Genomic DNA, 24,281 nt, shown 5'->3' with positions numbered 1-24,281 from the left:
TGGAAATTGTGGGGCGGCTGTGGGCTGCTATTTTTAGGCTGGCGAGTGCCAAAATCCATGGGCCTCGCCAGCCTGAGAATCCTAGCCAGCAGCTGTCTGCTTTTTCCTTGGCTGTTAACAAATATAGAGTGACTCCACGCTGTTTTTTTTTTGGAGGGGATCCTCCTATTTTTGCTACCATCCAAGGAAAGCAGACTACTGCGGCCTGGTACTATCAGTCTGGTAAGGTTAATGGATATTGGATCCTTACCACCCTGAGAATACAGGGCCGCAGCGGTCTGCTTTACCCAGGCTAGTTAACAAATATAGGGGAACCCCAGGTCATTTTTTATTATTATTATTTATAAGAAAGGAGGGGACCTCTCTCTGTGCTTTCCTCCACTCTGTGTTATATAAAGAGCTGGTAAGCCCTGCACAGGTTCTGCTGCCTAGCAGCGGTGGTCGGTCTCCAAGGCAACACAATATAAACAAATTATAAGTGTTAATACCTCAAGAACGGCTGCAAATGTTAATAGGCCGCAAATTGCTGATATTCCCAGACTCCATCCGACAATACCCATTATTAAAAATGGGAATAAACCTTTAAAGGATCATATAGCCATTCTGACAAGGATTTTCAATGTAAGTTCTCAGCCTCATCAGGTCTAAGGCATCGATACAGTAATATACGCGGTTTGCATTGCTTTACGGCAATAATGGAGTATATATATATCTATGTATTTGTGAGGCCAATAGGCAGCGCTGCTCTGTGCACCTCCATGACCACACACCTTGTCTTCCTTCTCTGTGTCAGTCGCTGCCCTGCGCTTCATCCTTCTCTTAGCTTCTTCCCACATGTCGCTCTAGCCATCAGCGCGCAGGGCATTGTGGGGCGCGTAGTTTCCTCGCGCGTTCGTTCTAGAGCGCAGCCACAAAGCGGAAACTACCATTCCCGGCATGCCGCGCGCCGCCAGTAGCGTTCCCCTTGACTAACAGAATAGACTTCCGGGAGGAAGTGACGTCAGTCTCGGCTGTAGCAACTGTTGCCGGGGAGCTGCAGGATGGACGCTGGGCCAAAGGAAAAGGCCTGAGAGGGAACAGAAGAAGAATACTATAAAGGCGGCTGTGTGGAGACGTAAGTGTCTGTGCCGGGGTAGGTGACCAGAGATTTCACTCAGGAGAGCTGCCCCTGCTGCTGTGTCTCTGGACGGTCCAGTGTATCATGGAGAAGGATGAGGAGAAGCATTATAATGAATTGTTAGCTGCTGCAGCAGCACTACAACTCCCAGCCCGTGCTGGTGAGGCCATGCTGGGAGTAGTAGTACTGCATTAACTGGGGAGGTTAGTGACTGATATCTCCACAGCAGTGATAATGACTGGCACATTCAGGAGCCTCATCCATAATCCAGAGGGGAGCGCTGCTCTGGAGGGCATAACGCAGCCATGGATTACACAGCTCGCTGATTTCTGGGGTAAATGTGGTCGTCTCTGCTCATGAAACGCGCTCTATATTATACCACGTCATGGCGGAGGGGCAGAGATAGCATGTCTATCGATTATTACATGGAGGGACAATCATCCAGGGCGATATGTCCTCTGTGGGGTCGTACACCTAGATATGGCCGTCCCCAGCAATGACTGGGGATGAGAGAAGCCGGATCTGCCTCAATCAGCTGATCCCTAGGGATGAGATAAGCCGGATCTGCCACAATCAGCTGATCACTAGGGAATAGAGAAGCCAGATCTGCCTCAATCAGCTGATCACTAGGGAATAGAGAAGCCAGATCTGCCTCAATCAACTGATCACTGGGGATGAGAGAAGCCGGATCTGCCACAATCAGCTGATCACTAGGGAATAGAGAAGCCAGATCTGCCTCAATCAGCTGATCACTAGGGAATAGAGAAGCCAGATCTGCCTCAATCAACTGATCACTGGGGATGAGAGAAGCCGGATCTGCCACAATCAGCTGATCACTAGGGAATAGAGAAGCCAGATCTGCCTCAATCAGCTGATCACTAGGGAATAGAGAAGCCAGATCTGCCTCAATCAACTGATCACTGGGGATGAGAGAAGCCGGATCTGCCACAATCATCTGATCGCTGGGGATTAGAGAACCTGAATCTGCCACAATCAGCTGATCACTGGGGGATGAGAGAAGCCGGATCTGTCACAATCATCTGATCGCTGGGGATTAGAGAACCTGAATCTGCAACAATCAGCTGATCACTGGGGATGAGAGAAGCCGGATCTGCCACAATCAGCTGATCACTGGGGATGAGAGTGGTTGGATCTGCCACAATCATCTGATCGCAGGGGAACAGAGAAGCTTGAGTTTCAGTCATTTGCATTCCCATATGGAGTGGTGTAATAGACTTTGCTTTTCTACACAAAGATGCACAACCATAGGTGTTGTCTCATTTTGTCTCCAGGAGTGCACCGATCTCCTGTGTCTTGTTTTCCGGGGACGGTGCGCTCCTGATTCATTGACCGCTCAGACCAGTGGCATGGTTGCACCACTAACCCAAACTTTGCACACTTCGATAATGCAATCAGAGGGAACATTAGAGGAGTACTGAAAACTACTGATCTGGCTAGCTTTAGAGCAGGGCTTACAGGCTCTTTAGCTCTAAGAGCTTGTAAGCGCAGCACTCCTTGTTCAGGACACAAGCCACCACAGATAGACTGTACAGGTGGTCGGTAACCTAGTCAACAGGCAGTCAACAATAGACTTAAATATCCACAGCTGGAATTGTCCTTTAAACGTTTGTCTAGTTGCCTGTTTGGGCTAAATGTGCTCTTAATCTCTCCTCCACCAGCTCCATAATGGCTGCCCCCGCTGACGAAACCGCCACAGATCTCCCCGTGAGGGATTTCGGTCCCAGTGTTTCAGGTATTGGAATTAATTTTTATTTATATTTTCATAGTTGTCTTTGGATTGATATATTGTTGGGGAAATACGAACCCCAACATTTGCCCTTATAAAACATGGGCACTACGTACAGCTTATTTGTCAGAAATTGGCGGCTCTCAATGAATGGAGCATGGACACCTAGTGATCAGTTAGGTATCCCTAATTCTATGGACGGGGAATAGCTTACTATTTGGGGATAACCCTTTAATCCCTTCACTTCTTTTATAGCTCCACATATTCATAGCGTATTTTTTATCTTTTTTCTTTACTACTTTTCAGATGCCGTTCCTCCCCAGAGCGCCAAGGCAAGACAAGCCGTTGCACGTGTTTCCAGGCAAGAATTGGAAGACCGATACTTACGTATTCACGATGAGAATCTGCTGCTCAAACAGCACGCGCACAAGCAGGAGGATAAAATAAAGAGGTCAGTGCCGTTTTTTTGTTTTTCTATGGTTCTCTATGTTGCACATTCCTTCCCAGAGATTATTTTCTGAGCAATTTTATAATTCTTTAGTCCAGCCTGTAGAGTTGTTATACAATAATCATCGATCGATTAATATCTGGGCAACAATGTGACGCAGCAGCAAAAAAGGCAAACACAGATCTGGGCTGTATTAAGAGAGGCATAGAGTCTAAATCACACAATTATCCCCCTCTACTCCTCCTTGGTCAGACCTCATCTGGAATACTGTGTCCGGTTCTGGGCACCACATCGAAAAACTGGAGCAAGTTCAGAGAAGAGCTACCAGGATGGTGAGCAGACTGTAAACTATGTCCTACGAGGAATGGTTAAAGGATCTGGGAATGTTTAGCTTGGAAAAAAGAAGGCTAAGAGGAGACTTAATAGCTTTCTACAAATATCTGAAGGGTTGTCACAGTGTAGAGGTATGATCATTATTCTCATTTGCACATGGAAACACAAGAAGCAATGGAATGAAAGTGAATGGGAGGAGACACAGATTAGATATTAGAAAAAACTTTTTGACAGTGAGGGTGATCAATGAGTGGAACAGGTGGCCATGAGATGTGGTGAGTTCTGCTTCAATGGAAGTCTTCAAACTGGACAGACATCTGTCTGAGATGGTTTAGTGACTCCTGCATTGAGCAGGGGGTTGGACACGATGACCCTGGAGGTCCCTTCCAACTCTAACACTCTATGGTCTATGGAAATGAAAGTATCGTGACCCCCGTGGGCTATTAAATTTGCTTTGTGGGCTTTATAAACGACCAATGACAATTACAGCGGCAGTGGAATAGATCCAAATAATTATGATTTCCAATACTGGTCTTTTTTATTTTTAAAATTTCTGTTGACATATTCAGGGTCTTAGGTATACCTTTATGTATACTACAAGGAATATAATTTATTTCAATATAAGAGTCATAGAATAGTGCCCTACGTTGGAGGTCCACATTGTTTCTTGACCCACCAGTGTTCTCCATTCCACTACAGGCATTGTCTACACTCATTTAACGTTAGCACAATGGGTTTTTAAATGGAAAAAAGCAAAACTATTTAGAGTAACTTATATTCAAATTTCCCCAAGATTATGCTTGCACTGCATGTGAGCCAATCTCTCAGGCCAGAAGAATCTTACTTTCTTCACATCTGGTTATAGCTAATAGGTGTACAACGACATACATTTTCATCTCATCAGACATCAATCACTAGTTTGTTTCCATTGGCATCCTGGTGTATTGTCCAGGTGTACAAAAAAGATAGGCCACTGCTGGGGGACATAGGTTAGCTATATAAACGTCTCCCCCAAAATCTGTGTCGGTCCCACTAACAAATAAGTAGAGAGTGCAGTACTTTCCTTGACAGCAAAGTTGTGGGGGCCACAAGCTGTGGGTTCTCATATCCTAATTGTGACCTGAACTAGGTGCAGTCGTGACCAACCATTTTGATTTTGGATGTAGAGCCCCCTTCTGTTCTTTGAGATCATGTTTAAAAATGAGAGCAGTGCCTCCAAAAAAGTGCACAAGGATATGGTCTGTCATATGGTCTTTTGCTGCCCACTCCAAAAGTAGCTCTAAGGGCACCCAATAAACCTTTTGGTGGACCAGAAGACAACAGAGAAGGTAAGTACTTTGTGATTATCTCACTCTGAAGCTTAGGGAGAGCCGGTCATGCTCGTAGCATCTTTCTGGGCTGTCACCCCAGTAGAACTGAGAGCTCTCCGAGAAGCAGTGAAAGGGGTTTGCAGGGGGAAGTCGAACCTGATGGCCACACACTTCACAGGAAGGAATCCATAAGGGAACCGCACCCCTGAAGAGTCCTTGTGACTTTCAAGTATGAAAGAGAAGTGCTGTCCAAATGTGCCAAGAAGTTCAATTTAGGTCCCACTCCCAGTGATTTCAAGCACCCTTGGTCACCACTCCTGGGGCACTTCTCACACTACCTGTCCTCATGGTATGTATCCTGAAGGTAAGGTCTCCCTACAATCGAGCATATGTACTGTGTACTTCTCAAAGCTTCCCCCTGTATATATGGGTCTGTTCCAGCTGAGGCAGGGTGTGGGAAGGGTATCCGGATATCCCCAACCCGCACTGATAAGAAGAGATGCTAGACTTGATCTTAGTCAAAAGGTCAAGAAGATGAACGTATATGTCTTGTGTGGTGTAAGTCCTCATATGTCCAGACAAGTGCGTTACTTTGGAAGGTGCATGGTCCAGCTGCCTTGGCCCCCTTTAATCAGCTTAGAGTCATGGTACTCCAGGATTATAAAGTAATGACCTATCCTTAGGACATCAGTATCAGATTGGTGAGGATCCGACTCTCGACACCAAGAGCACTCAGATGAGTGATCTAAACTCTATGTCCTACACTTGATATATAAAGAGCTCCTGCTTCCAACATGTAATACTCATCTTTTTCCATTTGCAACTGTACAGTGAACCCAATATAGCTCCTCTACGGGTCATTGAAAATTACTCTTAGATATTTATCTGCTCCACACTTAAAGGATATTGTTCCATGAACAACGTACATTTTAATCAACAGATCTTGGAATAAAAATACGTTCCACAATTGGGTGTGTTAAAGAAATGTTCCTGTGCTGAGATAATCATATAATTGTGCCCCTGCTGTGTACTGTGTAATGGCTGTGTCAGACCATGCAGGGCTGCTCCAGTTCATCGTCGGCACATACTACAGCTCCTGGCCAGGGGAGAAAGCATAAGTCATGTGTGATAAGTGAGTATACAGACAAAACAGTAGGAGCTTACAGCTGCTATTTTCTCAGGTAACACATTTCCCTGCCTGTTTTATCACAGGAGGGACTATTTCTGCCACATCTCCAGTCCTTTGAGCTCATTTTTAAATAAGTCAATAGCTGTAGGAGCTCCAGTGACCTTTGAGCTTATATATCACTGACTTGATTTATGATAAGCTTCACAGGGCAGGAAATGAGGTTGAAACACTCACTCCTGTGATAAAACAGGCAGGGAAATGTCACCTTTTTTTGCTCTATAACAGTATTCAGAGCTATCCAATCAAAAAAATATTTTTTTAACATGCGAATGCCCTTAACCTGTAAAGCACTTCTTCCTGGATACATGATCCCTATTTAGTGTCTCCCATTATCTTCTCTGGCACATTACATAACGGTCAGATCCTCCATCGCAGACGTAGAACGTCGCACTTCTTCTTGTTGGAGGAGAGGCCGCATCTCGTTTATTAGTTTGGAGACCACATGAAATCTGTTCCTCATTTCTCCATAATCTCCATTTACACTTCACACAAAAGGTGGAAATACCCCAAATCCTTCTAACACTCCTGTTTATGAGCAAGTTCTTTGCGGTCCACAAAACTATTCCGAAATAATAGACCTAGCCCTTTGTGTCCATATAACACGAGCCCGTCCGGTAACATGTGGCTTGTCATGCAAGGCTGGGCATGTAGTAACGATGAACTGACTAGTACATATGGACTAAATATGGCCGATTTTTATATTTTATTTTTTTTACCACACTTAAATGATAAGCCTTAGGAAACTGTTATTTGTCAGTGCTATAAAGCAGATTGCTACCCAGTGGTTTCAATTATCTTCAAAGGGGCCTTTCACAGGCAGTAATAGTTCTATCAAAATCTGCAAAGTATTATTTCACTCTGTACTGGAGGCTTCAGCCCTATACTCCCCGTTTGCTGACTTTCACATTCCTTTTCATCTTTGTGTTAATTGGAGAATAGGAGTGGTACTAGTTACATATGCCGACTGCAGCATTTTTCACATATAGCCGCAAAATGTCAAATACTTACCTATACCCGACAAGCTATTGTAAAGCAAATAAACCACCGTCCTGTCAAGAGGTAGAGGATCCCAGGGTTAGAAATGTCAGGAAAATGCTGCAGATTATTCATGTGCCTAATCCTGCTCTGCATGGAGACATTGAAATATATCACATCGTGTGTCCCTTAGGAAAAGAACTGACGTTTAGGATCATTTATTATAGAGTGATTCTCACTTTACAGCGCCATATTAACCTGAATTGTATGCCTGCTGAAAAATGTTCTTCCAGTACTGAATATTGTTTTAATTGCAGTTCTCATAAATTCATTAAGTATGTCGTTAAAATCCATCATATGATTCCAGAGATATAAGCCTTTTTGTTTTAATGCTTATTTTTGTGGTCTTTACTAAAGGGGCATGGCTCACAGGATCCTCAGGGGCGTGTGTTTAGACTGCTCTTCATTATTATCCTGTGAGCCACACCCCCTAGAATAGACTATAAAAAGTTGCATGAAATTAAAATGCTTTTTTTTTTTTGTTTCAATAATTTTTTTTATTTAAAGTATATCATAACATAATGAACTCCCAACATGGGAGTGTTTTTTTTTGTTTTTTTTTCAACAATAAAAGAACCTTGTATTTAATTGCAGTTCTCGTAAATTCATTAAGTATGTTGTTAAAATCCGTCATATGATTCCAGAGATATAATCCTTTTTCTTTAATGCATATTTTTCTTGTCTTTACCAAAGGGGCATGACTCACAGGATCCTCAGGGTCATGTGCTCAGACTGCGCTCAGTATTATCTTGTGAGCCACACCTCTTTGTAAAGTATAGAAAGAGCTTAAACAGGATTTGTCATTAAGTCAAAAGTACCCAGTATTTTTGTTTGTTTGTTAAATTCCGCCATACGCTTCCAGAGATATAAGCTTCTTTAGTGCAAATATTTATGGTTTGTATCAAAGGGGCATGGCTCACGGGATCCTCAAGGGCGCGTTTTTGGACTGCTCTTCATTATTACCCTGGCTGTGAGCCACATCTTATTGTAAAGACTATAAAAAGTAGCATGAAAGACCCATATGTCTGGAGCCATACAGCGATTTATAGAAATAGTAAAAAACTGGAATACTCCGGGGAGCAGTGGGAATAAAATAAGAGCAAAACTCAACACTTTTGACTTGGTGACAGGTCTTGTTGAAAGGGAACCTATCATTAGGTATTCTCGCATTAATCTGCTGCCAGTCCTTTGTTAGCCCTCTAAACAGCTTGTTAAATGTTCCCTCCTATCACCACTGCAGCCCCACATACTGTGAGAAAATTACTTTTTATAGTGCATGTCAACACTGTTTGTAAAACATCAAAGATCGGCCTGGTGGGCAGGCGCAGACCTTTCTGCCAGCTTAATTGTTATCATTTTATTATATTACAATCATCATACTATACACCATTGTGTACTTACAATTGCTCATTTTGCCTTTCTGCTCAGTTAATTCTTCTCTTTTCTATTAGGTCTATGACATCACAAGATTATAAACTGACTATCTGAATCTTTTTAAGCTGTAAGTAGAAACAGGAGGTCAATTTTCCCTGGGTGAGTCATGTCACTGTAAAAGTCCCTGGCAGGGGGAGGAGGGAGCAACTGGGTCAGGAGGGGAAAAGGGAGATGACTCATGCTGGGTATAGAGACTTTCTGTTTCTACATAGAGAAGAATTAGCTGGGTAGAAAGGCAAAATGAGCAATTGTAAGTGCACAGTGCTATATGATGACTGCAATGTATTAAGAGGAGGAGGAGTGATTCGTTAATGATACAGGCCATATCCCTGTGATTGATTTGGATGATGTCCCCTACTCACATCCAACCATCTCTGTTCATGTAAAGCAGGGGTGGGGAATCGTTTTCTTGCTAGGGGCTATTTGAATATATGTACGATTATTCGGGGGCTGGACAAATTGCGCTCTGACTCCGCCCCCTAAGTGCGCCCTGACACTGGCACTGATGTCAGGACATAATCTCATTGCATGCGTCTTGGCGTTCCATACTGTGCTCACAGAGCAAGTAGAGATTAATGAGCCGTGGCCGATGAAATACAGCTGCCAGCCCAAGCTCTGTGGTCCCCAGGAATCTACCCAGGGGCCGGATTAAAGGTCATCAAGGGCCAAACACAGGCCTGAGGTTCCCCTCCCTTGATCTAAAGGATGGCACAGGCACAATTCACAGGAGAGTTACACCACAAATTTGCCAGAAGAAATAAGGAGGCACATTAAATAACTCTGAGAAGGGAAACTAAAGATTTTGTATACAAGTCTGGAGAGAGGAGGATAGAATTGCTTTGATAGTCACCTATTAACAAGGAGCATGTAATTGACCATAAATAAGATAAAAGTCCAGCTTTTCCCCAACTGTGCGCTGTGCTGTGTTAGAGCGGGGAGTAGCCACATTTGTCTACGAGCGGACCTCATTCCCATAATCATCTCTGCTTGTCTGTAACAATAGGTGGATCAGTCTTGATAACAGGCAGGTGAAGGAAGACAGCTATTGGCTAAAACCTAGATTTTCACTCAAAAAACATTTTTCATAATTATAGATTTTTATACTTTTACTAGTGTCTATAATATCTAAAAAGCAGATTATTTTTAAATGTCAGTGAGCATTTAAGGTTTATTTCTGTGTCCGATATTTTGTTTCTTTTTAGGATAGGGTTCATTTTCATATTTTTGAAGGGTTTCTTCTATCTGGAGGAGAACTGATCTGCATAAAAAGTGACTCAGAAAGGTAATCTGTCACCAGGTTTTTCCTACCCCATCTGAGAGCAGCATGATGTAGAGGCAGAGACCCTAATTCCAGCGATGTGTCACTTACTGTACTGGTTTCTGCAGTTTTGATAAAATCCCAGTTTTCTCTTCTGCAGATGTAGCAGTTCTCTGAATGCTGAGCTCTGTATAACCGCACTGATTGGCAGCTTTCTGTGTACACTGTGCATAGGCAGAAAGCTGCCAAAGGGTGGGGGTATACTGAGCTCATAAATATGAAGGACTACATGGCAGCAGGTTTACTAGTCCTCTAGTGATAATCTCATGCTGAGAAAACAGGGATTTTATCAAAACTACAACAAGCAGCCCAGTAAGTGATACATCACTGGAATCAAGGTCTCTGACTCTATTATGCTGCTTTCAGATCAGGTGTCAAAACCTGGTCTCTGATATCTTTGCAAAGGCTTGAAGCCGAATATGAGTGCGGTATTTTACAGGTTCTGCATGTCTATGCACGGTTTCAGAAATTTCTTCTTGTTTTTCCCAGGATGGCAACAAAGCTTGTACGACTTCTGCAAGACAAAAAGAAAGCAGAGCAAGGGCCGGGAGTCTTGAGAAGATCTGGAAAGGACGTAGAGCTGGAAGAGATGATTGAGCAGCTGCAGGAAAATGTCCGGGAGCTGGAGAAGCAGAATGAGGGCTTACAGAACCGCCTTATAGCCACGAAACAGCAACTCCAGACCCAAGGACATCGACACACACCGTATAATTACATCCAGTCCCGTATAAACTCCGGCCTGAAGAAGGTCAGCGAGAATGTCCTCATGCAAGAACATGTTCGCAAAGGTATGAACTGTTATACAGTAACAGTGAACCGACCCCTAAAGTGCTGAAAATAAAACGTTTAGTACCAAACAAAAGTGTTGATGTTTACTATCAAAATGATTTTAGGGATTCTGTCAGTAGTATCAACCCTCCTAAGCCATCTACATAGGAAGCTGAATAAAATGATACCTTGGTACCTGCGATCTGATGTCTTATTTCAGAGAATCTATGTTTTTCTTACATGCAAATAAGCTGTTAAGATCTATGGGTTGAACATAGATCTCACCGAGAATCTATCTCCAGAGCTTATATAAAAGGGGACATTGCTAGTGTGAATCAAGTAATGCCTAACACTTGGCTCTTATAATCACACACAGCTCTGCAGTGAGGTCAGAACTAGCACAGTACAACAGAAGTAAACTTTGTCTCATTACAAACACATTTGCGGTTGTCCTCTAACAGAGCTGTCATATCTGCTTTACTGCCTCTCTCCCCTCACTGGCGGCCTGCAAGATCAAAGCTGAAGCATTGTGAGAGGACAGCTGCAAATATGTTTGTTGTGTTTGTAATGAGACAAAGTTCAACTCTGCTGTACTGTGTAGGTTGTGATCAGGCATAGCTGCAGCAGAGCTGCCAGCTGCGAATGTGTTTGTAATGAGACAGACTTTGCTTCCTCTGGACTATGTTCATTCTGATCTTACTACAGAGCTGTGTACGATTATGAGAGCAAAGTGTCAGTCATTACAAGTCTCACCGTCTTAATGTCCCCTTTCATTTACAATAAGCTCCGGAGGCAGATTCTCGGGGAGATCTATGTCTGGCTCATAGATCTTAGCAGTTTATTTGCATATAAGAAAATGTGGATTTCTCTGGTGTAAATCAGATGGCGCTGATATCAAGTGTGAAGGATAGCACCGGAGAGATCACGCAGAATGCCACTACATGTGTAGAATTCGCACCTCGCCATTCCGCCTGACGTCACTATTACGTCTGAGGGATCATGTTGTACGCTTTCCTCACTTGCACCAACGTGACAATCCGCACCCACTGGGGACACGTAAGGTCAGCTTGGCACCCCCTGTCCACATGGACTCAGGGAGGCACGGAGAGTGAGAAAATATGGCCCACGCAGTCACTGACATGGCACCAAACTTGTTCACAAACCTGACAGGCTGAGAGGCCTCTGTCACTAGCACCAGTGAAACAGAGCGCTGCCAGTCCTGTAGGACTTCACCAGTTCCTTGTTAGATATGAGCCTGGTCTATTAACAGGATTATATTGGGCCAAAAAACAGCCCCGGTAGCATGGAAAGTTAAGCCGAGATCATGGACTTGTGGATTCATGAATCGAAATTAAAGAACAGCCCAAGGTTAAATTATATATTTATTCGCCTTAAGGGCACACTAGACTAAACACTATATACAGATTAGTTATTATACAGATTAGTTATACGTGTACGATGGTCAGATACAAAAATATAATAGTAGTAAGACAAAGTATGCACAATATAAGAGTCAGTTGCCAGTCAGATGAAAGGCCTGGCTTGCGGGGGAGGGGCTGCCACATGGTAGGCTTGTGGTCAGTCCCTTTTTTCCTTGACTTCTCCCCACACGATATGCCCTCGCAACCTCCCCAGAGAAAAAGCAATAGGCCATGCTTTACACAGGGATTTAACCCCTTGGGGTCACTCCCCAATCCCTTGGGATCACTCCCCTCCTGCCCCCTGGGCTGGACCTAAATCCCCTCCCCTTTGCCTCTGGTAGCTAAAAAATTCAAAACCTAAGATGGGTCATAATTCCTTAATAGACGGTCCTTGGGTGCAGGTTTTGGTGAAATCTGATCCAGCCAGGCCCCTGCTACACGTTGAGACCAAACACAGATTTGCTACCTGGCTCCTACTAGCCATTCTACTTAGCTCCCCACCCTGGGGTGCTAGAATGGATCGAGATCCCAGAAGGCGTTTGGCTGGTTCTCGAAAATGTAACTAGTGTGTGTCTAGGACATAAAATAAGTCCATATTCTCCTTATGAAAGTCTAGCTGGCTGAATAAAGCAGTTACACCACATGACTCCGTGTTGCAAGCCATCCTTTTGTCCTGAGCTTAGCTGGCTCAAAGTGTGAGATCTGTCACTTGCGGCCTTTTGAGGATTGACCACCTGCTGAGCTAGGTGTTCTCATACAGCTGCACACTGAAGGGGGTTTTATAATCCTCTGCCAAATGGGATACAAATGATTAACATGAAATTATATATCCAATATTCTTCACCTCAAGGTATCACTTCATTCAACTTTCTATGATCTGCATGACCATATAGACGGCTTAGGAGGGTAGATCCTACTGATAGATGTCTTTTAAAGGATTATGAAGTTAAAGAGAACATGTCTCCAAGTCAGAAGTTGCCAGTTTTTGCTTTTATTTTATTCCCGCTGCTCCCCATAGTACTTTGTTTTTTTTTGTTTTTCTATCTGCCATATGGTTCTTGAGATAAGGGCCTTTATATTTAGTGCTACATTTTTTATCCTTTTTCAAGGGAGCTTTGCTAACAGGATCCTATGGGGCATGTCTTTAGACTGCTCTACATTATTACCCTGTGAGAATCCCCCTTTTATAAAGAGGAGCATAAAAATTAGCACTAGATAAAAGGGACACTAGTTACAGGCCTACCAAGATGACAGTGACGTGTGCCTTCAACATGCCCCCGGCTGCTAAGGTAATCCATCGGCGTCTTGCTTATGGCAGGAGAATGTAGGCAATTAGGGGGAGAGGGTTCCTTTGTCACCCATTTGGTTCCCTTTTGACAATACCAGTTATGCTTATATTTTAATTCCTTTTTTTTCCGAGTGAGAAATGTTTTTTATATTTAAAAAAAATCCTTTTGCTTATTTTTTAGACTTTTCGGTACTCTAATTGTGACTTGCCCTATATACTGCAATATTTTAGTACTGTAGTATATTTAAAAATAATGATCCTTCTTAAAGCCCAGCCTCTGACAGGGCTTCATAGATGGCCGTAACCTCAGCCCCTTCAATATGACCTTGTTAGAGCAGCATTTAAGTAGTTAAACAGCAGCAATCTGAGCCAGCTGGGATTGCTGCTGGTATGTTCAGGTGGTGGCTGTATAACTCAGCTGGCACCTTCCCTGTAGGGAGCGAACTGTCAGTATACCATTACAGACGCATGTTGTGAATAGTAACGTTTCTTGTCTCTTCTTTGTTTAGGAATGCGTCTACAGAATTCAGAAGTTACCCCTAGAGCTACCCAAGCACCGCTTCCAAGATACGGACACAGCTTGCTTGAAGAAGCCAGAGCAGAGATAAGAAATCTGTATGTCCCTTTTATATACATTATGTTATTTAAAGGGAAACTGTCACCTCCAGAAACATTATTTACCTGCAGATATCAGGTTAAACTGCAGGTAAATAGTGATTAATCCAGGTCAGAAGTGGCCAGATTCTGCTCTTCTTTACAAGTGGGCATGGCTCAAAGGGTTCTCTGGGGCGTGTCTTTAGGTAACAATATTATCCTGTGAGCCACTCCCCCTAAGTAAAGACCATAAAATGAGCACTAAATCAAAAAGCCCATATCTCTAGAAGCATGTGGCGGATTTAAAAAAAAAAAAGGATTACTCAAGGGAACAGCAGGAATAAAATAAGAGCAAAAACTGGCGATTTATCACCTCATGACAGGTCTTCTTTAAATTTTGTGTAGCCGGCTTAATAGAGCAGAGGCTACAGGGAGAACATGAAGGTACATCCTTCCCATAGCCGCTCACTTTCCGTCATCAGGATGGTGTATGGAGCGGTTACAGGCACTGTTCACTATGCAATGAGCGCACTGTAATCACTTGTGCTCATTTTCGCTACTGCTTTGTACTGTTCTCTATACAATGAGCGCACTGTTAATCACTTGTGATCATTTTTGCTATTGCTGTGCACTGTTCACTATACAATGAGTGCATTGTAATTATTTGGCCGATTTTCAGTACTGCTTTGTACTGTTCACTATACAATAAGCGCACTGTAATTACTTGGCTCATTATTGCTACTGCTTTCCACTGTTCACTATACAATGAGCGCACTGTAATTATTTGGCCGATTTTCACTACTGCTTTGTACTGTTCACTATACAATGAGCGCACTGTAATCACTTTGCTCATTATTGCTACTGCTTTCCACTGTTCTCTTTACAGTGAGCACACTGTAATCACTTGTGTTCATTTTCGCTACTGCTTTGTCCATTTTTTTTTACCATCTAGCTGCACCATGGCCTGACTGCTGCTGCCAATCAATAGGACCTTCTAGTCCTGTCCTCAACTGACTGCTAGCCTCAGTATTTCTTTGCAAGGCCTTACTGCCCAAGAGAAATTGCACAATGGCTTTCCACCCACTGCTCTGTTTCCTCAGTTCCAAAGGTGTTCACAGCCATCCATGTGTTCTTGAGTTTTCTTCACTTGGCACTACCTGTCATCTATCAGGGTCGTAAGACCCTCCACCTCCAGGACCTTCTCAGCTTGAGGCAGGGTGGAACAGGGCACATCCAGGGAGTTTAACCATTCTAGATCTCCATCCCAGAACAATGATTTCCTGAGGATGACCTCCAGCTCCTGTGTGGGTTGAGTGTTTTTTTTTGTCTTTCCCTAAACTTCTCTCCTCCCTTCACTGTGGAATATCCTGCCTTCACATGATGGTTTTAGGTAGGATGGACATTTCATCTCTCTCCCCTTCGCTAAGATCCATTCTCTCTCTGTGCCACAGGCTGGTAGTCTCTTTGGGGTCTCTCATCCACCTTTTCATCCTCATTCTACCTTATAATGTTTCCTTGTGGTGTTTATCCTTATTCTTTTTCATGGTAATCTTAAGCCTGTGCTTACATATGACACCATTTACTCAGGTTCAGGAGAGTTGTTCTGTCTCTTGGGTTGGAGAGCGTAGTTCTCCCAACCTACCTCGGAATCTCTGGTCGCAGGTACAGTCTCTGTCCAGATTGTACCTTCGACCAGAGATTCCAACAGGGGATAGCTGAGACCCAGGAGAACTTGATCAGGGCTGTTTTTTACGGTCCCCTGTCACGTGATCACTGTCATTCACAAGTCCAATTTACAATTAATTTCTCTCTCCTCTGATATGATCTAACATATCAGAGAAGAGAGAAATGGGGTCTCCCGAGCCCACCTGGTACCTTCACCATCCCGGGCCTTCATGATCTGTCCCTCATTCCTCCGTGTTATCTTCCCGGAAAAAAATCATTGAGGGATTGAGTTTCCAAAATGGGGTCACTTGTGGGGGGTTTCCACTGTTTAGGCACATTAGGGGCTCTCCAAACGTGACATATCTCGATTCCAGCCAATTTTACATTCAAAACGTCAAACGGCGCTCCTTTCCTTCCGAGCCCTGCTGTGCGCCTAAACAGTAGTTTTCCCCTATATATGAGTTATCGGCATGCTCAAGAGAAATTGCATAGCAAATTTTGTAGTCCATTTTCTCCCGTTACTCTTGTGAAAATAAAAAAAAGTTTGGGTCTAAAGTAAATTTTTTGGAATAAAGTTAAATGTTCATTTTTTCCTTCCACATTGCTTCAGTTCTGTGAAGCACCTGAAGGGTTAATAAACTTCTTGAGTGTAGTTTTGAGCACCTTGAGGGCTGCAGTTTTTAGAATGGTGTCACTTTTGGGTATCTTCTATCATATAGACCCCACTCAAAATCACTTCAAATGTGAGGTGGTCCCTACAAAAAAGATTTTGTTGGAAAAATGAGAAATCGCTGGTCAACTTTAACCCTTATGACGTCTTAACGAAAAAATTACATTTACATTGTGCTGATGTAAAGTAGACATGTGGGAAATGTTATTTATTAACTATTTTGTGTGATATCTCTGTGATTGAAGGGCATAAAAATTAAAAGTTTGAAATTTGCAAAATTGTCAACAGTTTTGCCAAATTTCTGTTTTTCCATAAATAAACGCAAGTCATATCAAAGAAATGTTACCACTATGATGAAGTACAATATGTCACAGGAAAACAATCTCAGAATCACCAGGATCCGTTCCAGAGTTATAACCTCATAAAGTGACAGTGGTCAGAATTGTACAATTTGGCCCGGTCATTAATTTTCCACCTTCAGATTCCCTGCACTGGTTTATTTGTTTTCACAGACTTTCATTTTACAGTTCACTTTCCAATAACCATAACCAGTGTTTTCTGGATCTCTTTATATCTACCGTATATACTTGAGTATAAGCCGACTCAAGTAAAAGCCGAGACCCCTAATTTTGCCACAAAAAACTGCGAAAACTTAATGACTCGAGTATAAGCCTAGGGTGGGAAATGCAGCAGCTACTGGTAAATTTCAAAAATACAAATAGGTACCAATAAAAATAAAATTAATTGAGACATCAGTAGGTTAAGTGTTTTTGAATATCCATATTGAATCAGGAGCCCCATATAATGCTCCATAAAGTTCAAGATGGGCCCCATAAGATGCTCCATACAAAAATATGCCCCATGTAATGCTGCACAAAGGTTAATAATGGCCCCATAAGATGCTCCATAGAAACATTTGCCCCATGTAATGCCGCATTAAAGTTGATTATGGCCCCATAAGATGCAGTTTATGCTGATATGATTATCCATCCTGTATATCTGCCGCTGCAATAAAAAAAAATAAAAAATGTCATACCTCTCGTCGCTGCCCGCTGCTCTTCAGCGTCCCGTCTCTCCGCACTGACTGTTCAGGCAGAGGGCGGCGAGCACACTAACACTTCATCGCACCCTCTGACCTGAACAGTCGCAGGCAGAGGACACGGAAGACGGAGCGGCGCCCGGTGGTGGAACGGGGACAGGTTAATATGAAATGCTCACCCTCCCCGTTATATTCACCTGCTCCCAGCGTGGTCCCTGCTTCACACTGACAGATGGTCTCCGGGCGCCGGCTGCTTCTTCCTCTGTTCAGCGGTCACTGGTACCGCTCATTAAAGTAATGAATATGCAGCTCCACCCCTATGGGAGTGGAGTCCATATTCATTACTTTAATAAGCGGTACCACGTGAACAGAGGAAGAGCTGCCAGTGCCCGAAGACCATCGGAGATGCAGGGACCGTGCCAGGAGCAGGTGAGTATGTGACAGCTGCCACTCCCCCAACGACCCCCCTTCCCCCGCCAACAATGACTCGAGTATAAGCCGTGGGGGGCACATTCAGCCTAAAAAAATGGGCTGAAGCTCTCGGCTTATACTCGAGTATATACGGTATATATACATTTTTCTTACATATATGCAGTTAGCTCCGGACCTCCATCTTGTGACAGCCTTTACTATTTCATCTGCCCTGAGGTGATCGACTATAGACTTTACTATTTCATCTGCCCTGAGCTGATCGGCTGCAGCCTTTACTATTTCATCTGCCCTGAGCTGATCGGCTATAGCCTTTACTATTTCATCTGCCCTGAGCTGATCGGCTATAGACTTTAATATTTCATTTGCCCTGAGCTGATCGACTGTAGCCTTTACTATTTCATCTGCCCTGAGCTGATCGGCTGCAGCCTTTACTATTTTATCTGCTGAGAGCTGATCGGCTGCAGCCTTTACTATTTCATTTGCCTTGAGCTGATCGGCTATAGACTGCACTATTTCATCTGCCGAGAGCTGATCGGCTGCAACCTTTGCTATTTCATCTGCCGAGAGCTGATTGGCTGCAGCCTTTACTATTTTATCTGCCGAGAGCTGATCGGCTGCAGCCTTTACTATTTTATCTGCCCTGAGCTGATCGGCTATAGACTTTACTATTTCATCTGCCATGAGCTGATCGGCTATAGCCTTTACTATTTTATCTGCCCTGAGCTGATCAGCTGCAGCCTTTACTGTTTCATCTGCCCTGAGCTGATCGGCTGCAGCTTTTATTATTTCATCTGCCCTGAGCTTGATCGGCTGCAGCCTTTACTATTTCATCTGCCCTGAGCTGATCGGCTATAGAATGCACTATTTCATCTGCCGAGAGCTGATTGGCTATAGACTGCACTATTTCATCTGCCGAGAGCTGATTGGCTATAGACTGCACTATTTCATCTGCTGAGAGCTAATCGGCTGCAGCCTTTACTATTTCATCTGCCCTGAGCTGATCGGCTATAGCCTTTACTATTTCATCTGCCGAGAGCTGATCGGCTATAGACTTTACAATTTCATCTGCCGAGAGCTGATCGGCTATAGACTTTACTATTTCATCTGCCCTGAGCTGATCGGCTGCAGCCTTTACTATTTTATCTGCCGAGAGCTGAGCGGCTGCAGCCTTTACTATTTCATCTGCCCTGAGCTGATCGGCTGCAGCCTTTACTATTTTATCTGCCGAGAGCTGAGCGGCTGCAGCCTTTACTATTTCATCTGCCCTGAGTTGAGCGGCTGCAGCCTTTACTATTTCATCTGACCTGAGCTGATCGGCTCAGCCTTTACTATTTCATCTGCCCTGAGCTGATCGACTATAGACTTTACTATTTCATTTGCCCTGAGCTGATCGGCTATAGACTTTACTATTTCATTTGCCCTGAGCTGATCGGCTATAGACTTTACTATTTCATTTGCCCTGAGCTGATCGACTGTAGCCTTTACTATTTCATCTGCCCTGAGCTGATCAACTATAGACTTTACTATTTCGTCTCCCCAGAGCTGATCGGCTTTAGCCTTTCCTGTTTGTCTGCCCGCAAGTTCTTTCTGACAGAATAGTAAAAAGCTGCTGCTGATTACTGTCTGCTGATTGGCTGCAGTGGTCCCATGACACAGCAATGTCATGTGACCCACCACGGACAGCATCGCTGACATTGCTGAAACAGCACTGCTGTGGGATGCGAGTATCAACCAATTGTTCAGTGTAGGACAATCCCTTTTAACTGTACAGCGTCTCTCCTAAATTTACACCTCGAGGTTAGCGTTATCTACGCTGCTTATATATTGCAGATTCCTACCTTTTTTTCTTATTATTTTACATTCATGATACGTTAAATGCCGAAGTTTGAACCTTTCTATTACAGGGAGAATATGGTGGAGTCACAGCGGAGCCGGATAGAGGAGCTGGAGCGCGCAGCGGAGACTCTCAGGGACGAATTGCACAGGAAAGAGCAAGAATATGAAGAAACCTTCCTGCAACTCAGAGAGCAGCAAGTGGGCGATCAGAGGTGGGGAACAGATTTATATTTATCTCTCTATCTATCTATCTATATATATATATATATATATATATATATATATATATATATATATATATATATATATATATATATATATATATATATATATATATATATATATATAGTACAGACCAAAAGTTTGGACACACCTCATTTAAAGATTTTCCTGTATTTTCATGACTATGAAAATTGTACATTCACACTGAAGGCATCAAAACTATGAATTAACACATGTGGAGTTATATACTTAACAAAAAAGTGTGAAACAACTGAAATTATGTCTTATATTCTAGGTTCTTCAAAGTAGCCACCTTGTGCTTTGATGACTGCTTTGCACACTCTTGGCATTCTCTTGATGAGCTTCAAGAGGTAGTCACCGGGAATGGTCTTCCAACAATCTTGAAGGAGTTCTCAGAGATGCTTAGCACTTGCTGGCCCTTTTGCCTTCACTCTGCGGTCCAGCTCACCCCAAACCATCTCGATTGGGTTCAGGTCTGGTGACTCTGGAGGCCAGGTCATCTGGCGTAGCACCCCATCACTCTCCTTCTTGGTCAAATAGCCCTTACACAGCCTGGAGGTGTGTTTGGTGTCATTGTCCTGTTGAAAAATAAATGATGGTCCAACCAAACGCAAACCGGATGGAATAGCATGCCGCTGCAAGATGCTGTGGTAGCCATGCTGGTTCAGTATGCCTTCAATTTTGAATAAATCCCCAACAATGTCACCAGCAAAGCACCCCCACACCATCACACCTCCTCCTCCATACTTCACGGTGGGAACCAGGCATGTAGAGTCCATCTGTTCACCTTTTCTGCATCGCTCAAAGACACGGTGGTTGGAACCAAAGATCTCAAATTTGGACTCATCAGACCAAAGCACAGATTTCCACTGGTATAATGTCCATTCCTTGTGTTCTTTAGCCCAAACTAGTCTCTTCTGCTTGTTGCCTGTCCTTAGCAGTGGTTTCCTAGAAGCTATTTTACCATGAAGGCCTGCTGCACAAGGTCTCCTCTTAACAGTTGTTGTACAGATGTGTCTGCTGCTAGAACTCTGTGTGGCATTGACCTGGTCTCTAGTCTGAGCTTCTGTTAACCTGCGATTTCTGAGGCTGGTGACTCGGATAAACTTATCCTCAGAAGCAGAGGTGACTCTTGGTCTTCCTTTCCTCGGGCGGTCCTCATGTGAGCCAGTTTCTTTGTAGCGCTTGATGGTTTTTGCCACTGCACTTGGGGACACTTTCAAAGATTTCCCAATTTTTCGGACTGACTGACCTTCATTTCTTAAAGTAATTTTGGCCACTCGTTTTTCTTTACTTAGCTGCTTTTTTCTTGCCATAACACTATAATATAACATAACATAATTCTAACAGTCTATTCAGTAGGACTATCAGCTGTGTATCCACCAGACTTCTGCACAACACAAGTGATGGTCCCAACCCCATTTATAAGGCAAGAAATCCCACTTATTAAACCTGATAGGGCACACCTGTAAAGTGAAAACCATTCCCGGTGACTACCTCTTGAAGTTCTTCAAGAGAATGCCAAGAGTGTGCAAAGCAGTCAAGGTGGCTACTTTGAAGAACCTAGAATATAAGACATAATTTCAGTTGTTTCACACTTTTTTGTTAAGTATATAATTCCACATGTGTTAATTCATAGCTTTGATGCCTTCAGTGTGAATTTACAATTTTCATAGTCATGAAAATACAGAAAAATCTTTAAATGAGAAGGTGTGTCCAAACTTTTGGTCTGTACTGTATATATACTTCACATGCTGAGTGTAGGTGTATTGCTCGGGATTAAGGGCTACATCCTCACCATACCCTGCAGATGCGGGCTCTGCTATACCGTCAGCATCTACCTGTAACAGCATCCGTTTCTTCCTCATTGTCTGTGTAGATGCTACTCCCATAGTCTTTACACCAGGCACTGTTTAATCTAGTAAAGAAAACTGTCCTGCACTGTGATCGCAGTGAGACCCAGGGTCTCCATAGATAATGGAGTTTACAAGAATTGAAAAGAACGTGCCATCAGAGAATTGGTTATTGTTTAAATTAAATAGGTATTCCCGTCTCTAAGCTCTTATCCCAGTATGTAATAATATTAGCAAATTCCTCCAATTATAAAATGTAGAATAGTTCTTCCGATTCACCATGTTGATTACCCCATGTGCAGGGCATTGCAGTAGCTTAGGTATCCATGGTTTCGACCACTCATATGGTGACAGTTTGCTGTTACTGGTCGTATCCATGGATACCTAAGCTACTGCAATGCCCTGCACATGGGGTGAGTGACATAGTGAATCAGAAGAACTACACTACATTTTTTATTGTAGATATTCGCTAATATTATTATTATTACACCTACTACATATTGGGATAAGATATTGGAGATGGTAATACCATGTTAAAAGTATTTATAAGAATTTTTGGTGATTTTTTTTATTTTCCATATTACTAAAATCTTGCAATTTTCACCCTATCCATGAGGCTCTAAGCTGACACTTCCTGTTCTGGTGTGATCACTTCTTTGCAGTCATCTCACTATCATCACAGACTGGATTACAATGTGATGTAATACTTCTATGTACTAATAACACAGGATCCATCTAATATAATAATTGCTAGATGGGACTTCCGGCCGCTGTCCCCGAATCCCATAAGGCACTGCGGCAGTGTCACTTGCGCAGGTGCAGTTAGTGGCCGCATGGCTTGGCTCCCCCGGTCCTGCATGGCTCGGCACCCCCTGTCCCCCCGCATGGCTTGGCTCCCCCTATCCCCCCCGCATGGCTTGGCTCCCATGGTCGTCCCGCATGGCTCGGCTACCTCGGTCGTCCCGCATGGCTCGGCTCCCCCGGTCGTCCCGCATGGCTCGGCTCCCCCGGTTGTCCCGCATGACTCGGCTCCCCCGGTGTTCCCGCATGGCTCGGCTCCCCCGGTCGTCCTGCATGGTACCGCTCCCCCGGTCGTCCCGCATGGCTCGGCTCCCCCGGAGGATTTTTTTTTTTTAAATCTCATTTTAATTTGAGAATTATACAGCCAATCTAACGTGGTTTATAAAAGTTAGTACACCAGCCACATCAGGATTAAGAAATGTGTGTAAGGTGCCTTTACACATGCTCGGCTTTGCTGTTCTGAGGTGCCAGTCCATATACTCTGCTCTCCTATTCCAATGCGCCTGTCTGCATAGTTTGCTCTGATGTTCCAAAGCATCTGTCTGCATTCTCTACTCTGCTGTTCCAATGGTCCTATCTGCATACTTCACTCTGCTGTTCCAATGGTCCTATCTGCATACTTTACTCTGCTGTTCCAATGGTCCTATCTGCATACTTCACTCTGCTGTTCCAATGCTCCTGTCTGCATACTTATATCTGCTGTTACAATGCGCCTGTCTGCATACTTCCCTCAGCTGTTCCAATGCGCCTGTCTGCACACTTCACTCTGCTGCTCCAAGGCGCCTGTCTGCACACTTCACTCTGCTGTTCCAAGGTGCCTGTCTGCATACTTTACTCTGCTGTTCCAGTGCGCCTATCTGCATACTTCACTCTGCTGTTCCAATGCGCCTATCTGCATACTTCAATCTGCTCTTACAATGCGCCTATCTGCATACTTCGCTCTGCTGTTCCAATGCGCCTGTCTGCACACTTCACTCTGCTGTTCCAAGGTGCCTGTCTGCATACTTCACTCTGCTGTTCCAAATCACCTATCTGCATACTTTGCTCTGCTGTTCCAAGGTGCCTATCTGCATACTTCACTCTGCTGTTCCAATGGTCCTATCTGCATACTTTACTCTGCTGTTCCAATGGTCCTATCTGCATACTTCACTCTGCTGTTCCAATGCTCCTGTCTGCATACTTATATCTGCTGTTACAATGCGCCTGTCTGCATACTTCCCTCAGCTGTTCCAATGCGCCTGTCTGCACACTTCACTCTGCTGCTCCAAGGCGCCTGTCTGCACACTTCACTCTGCTGTTCCAAGGTGCCTGTCTGCATACTTTACTCTGCTGTTCCAGTGCGCCTATCTGCATACTTCACTCTGCTGTTCCAATGCGCCTATCTGCATACTTCAATCTGCTCTTACAATGCGCCTATCTGCATACTTCGCTCTGCTGTTCCAATGCGCCTGTCTGCACACTTCACTCTGCTGTTCCAAGGTGCCTGTCTGCATACTTCACTCTGCTGTTCCAATGCGCCTATCTGCATACTTCACTCTGCTGTTCCAATGCGCCTATCTGCATACTTCACTCTGCTGTTCCAATGCGCCTATCTGCATACTTCACTCTGCTGTTCCAATGCGCCTATCTGCATACTTCACTCTGCTGTTACAATGTGCCTATCTGCATACTTCGCTCTGCTGTTACAATGTGCCTATCTGCATACTTCATTCTGCTGTTGCAGTGCGCCTATCTGCATAC

At 43.8% G+C, this 24,281-nt stretch overlaps 2 protein-coding genes across 10 annotated transcripts in view; one reads left to right on the top strand and one right to left on the bottom strand.

Annotated features, from left to right (window-relative positions):
- The window catches only part of FTO (FTO alpha-ketoglutarate dependent dioxygenase), a 507,540-nt gene extending 506,594 nt beyond the window's left edge, over positions 1–946 (bottom strand). For 3 of the 8 annotated variants that reach the window (XM_077288247.1, XM_077288253.1, XM_077288250.1), the window contains exon 1: positions 771–946. In XM_077288247.1, coding sequence (XP_077144362.1) covers positions 771–836 — 66 coding nt within the window. In that variant the 5' untranslated portion in view covers positions 837–946. Of the gene's footprint in view, positions 1–488 lie in introns of all 8 variants that reach the window. The other 5 variants (XM_077288245.1, XM_077288249.1, XM_077288252.1 and 2 more) reach the window with 5 other exon arrangements.
- A 23-nt stretch (positions 947–969) lies between these two features.
- RPGRIP1L (RPGRIP1 like) overlaps positions 970–24,281 on the top strand; it is a 155,342-nt gene continuing 132,030 nt past the window's right edge. Inside the window, exons 1-6 of one of the 2 annotated variants that reach the window (XM_077288243.1) lie at positions 970–1,114; positions 2,797–2,870; positions 3,171–3,315; positions 10,421–10,719; positions 13,918–14,023; positions 19,713–19,856. In XM_077288243.1, coding sequence (XP_077144358.1) covers positions 2,804–2,870; positions 3,171–3,315; positions 10,421–10,719; positions 13,918–14,023; positions 19,713–19,856 — 761 coding nt within the window. In that variant the 5' untranslated portion in view covers positions 970–1,114; positions 2,797–2,803. Of the gene's footprint in view, positions 1,133–2,796; positions 2,871–3,170; positions 3,316–10,420; positions 10,720–13,917; positions 14,024–19,712; positions 19,857–24,281 lie in introns of both variants that reach the window. The other variant, XM_077288244.1, reaches the window with a different exon arrangement.

This window comes from Ranitomeya variabilis, chromosome 2 (genome assembly GCF_051348905.1).
Source record: "Ranitomeya variabilis isolate aRanVar5 chromosome 2, aRanVar5.hap1, whole genome shotgun sequence".
Classification (NCBI taxonomy): Eukaryota; Metazoa; Chordata; class Amphibia; order Anura; family Dendrobatidae; genus Ranitomeya; species Ranitomeya variabilis.
This window is presented reverse-complemented; position numbering and strand designations above follow the sequence as displayed.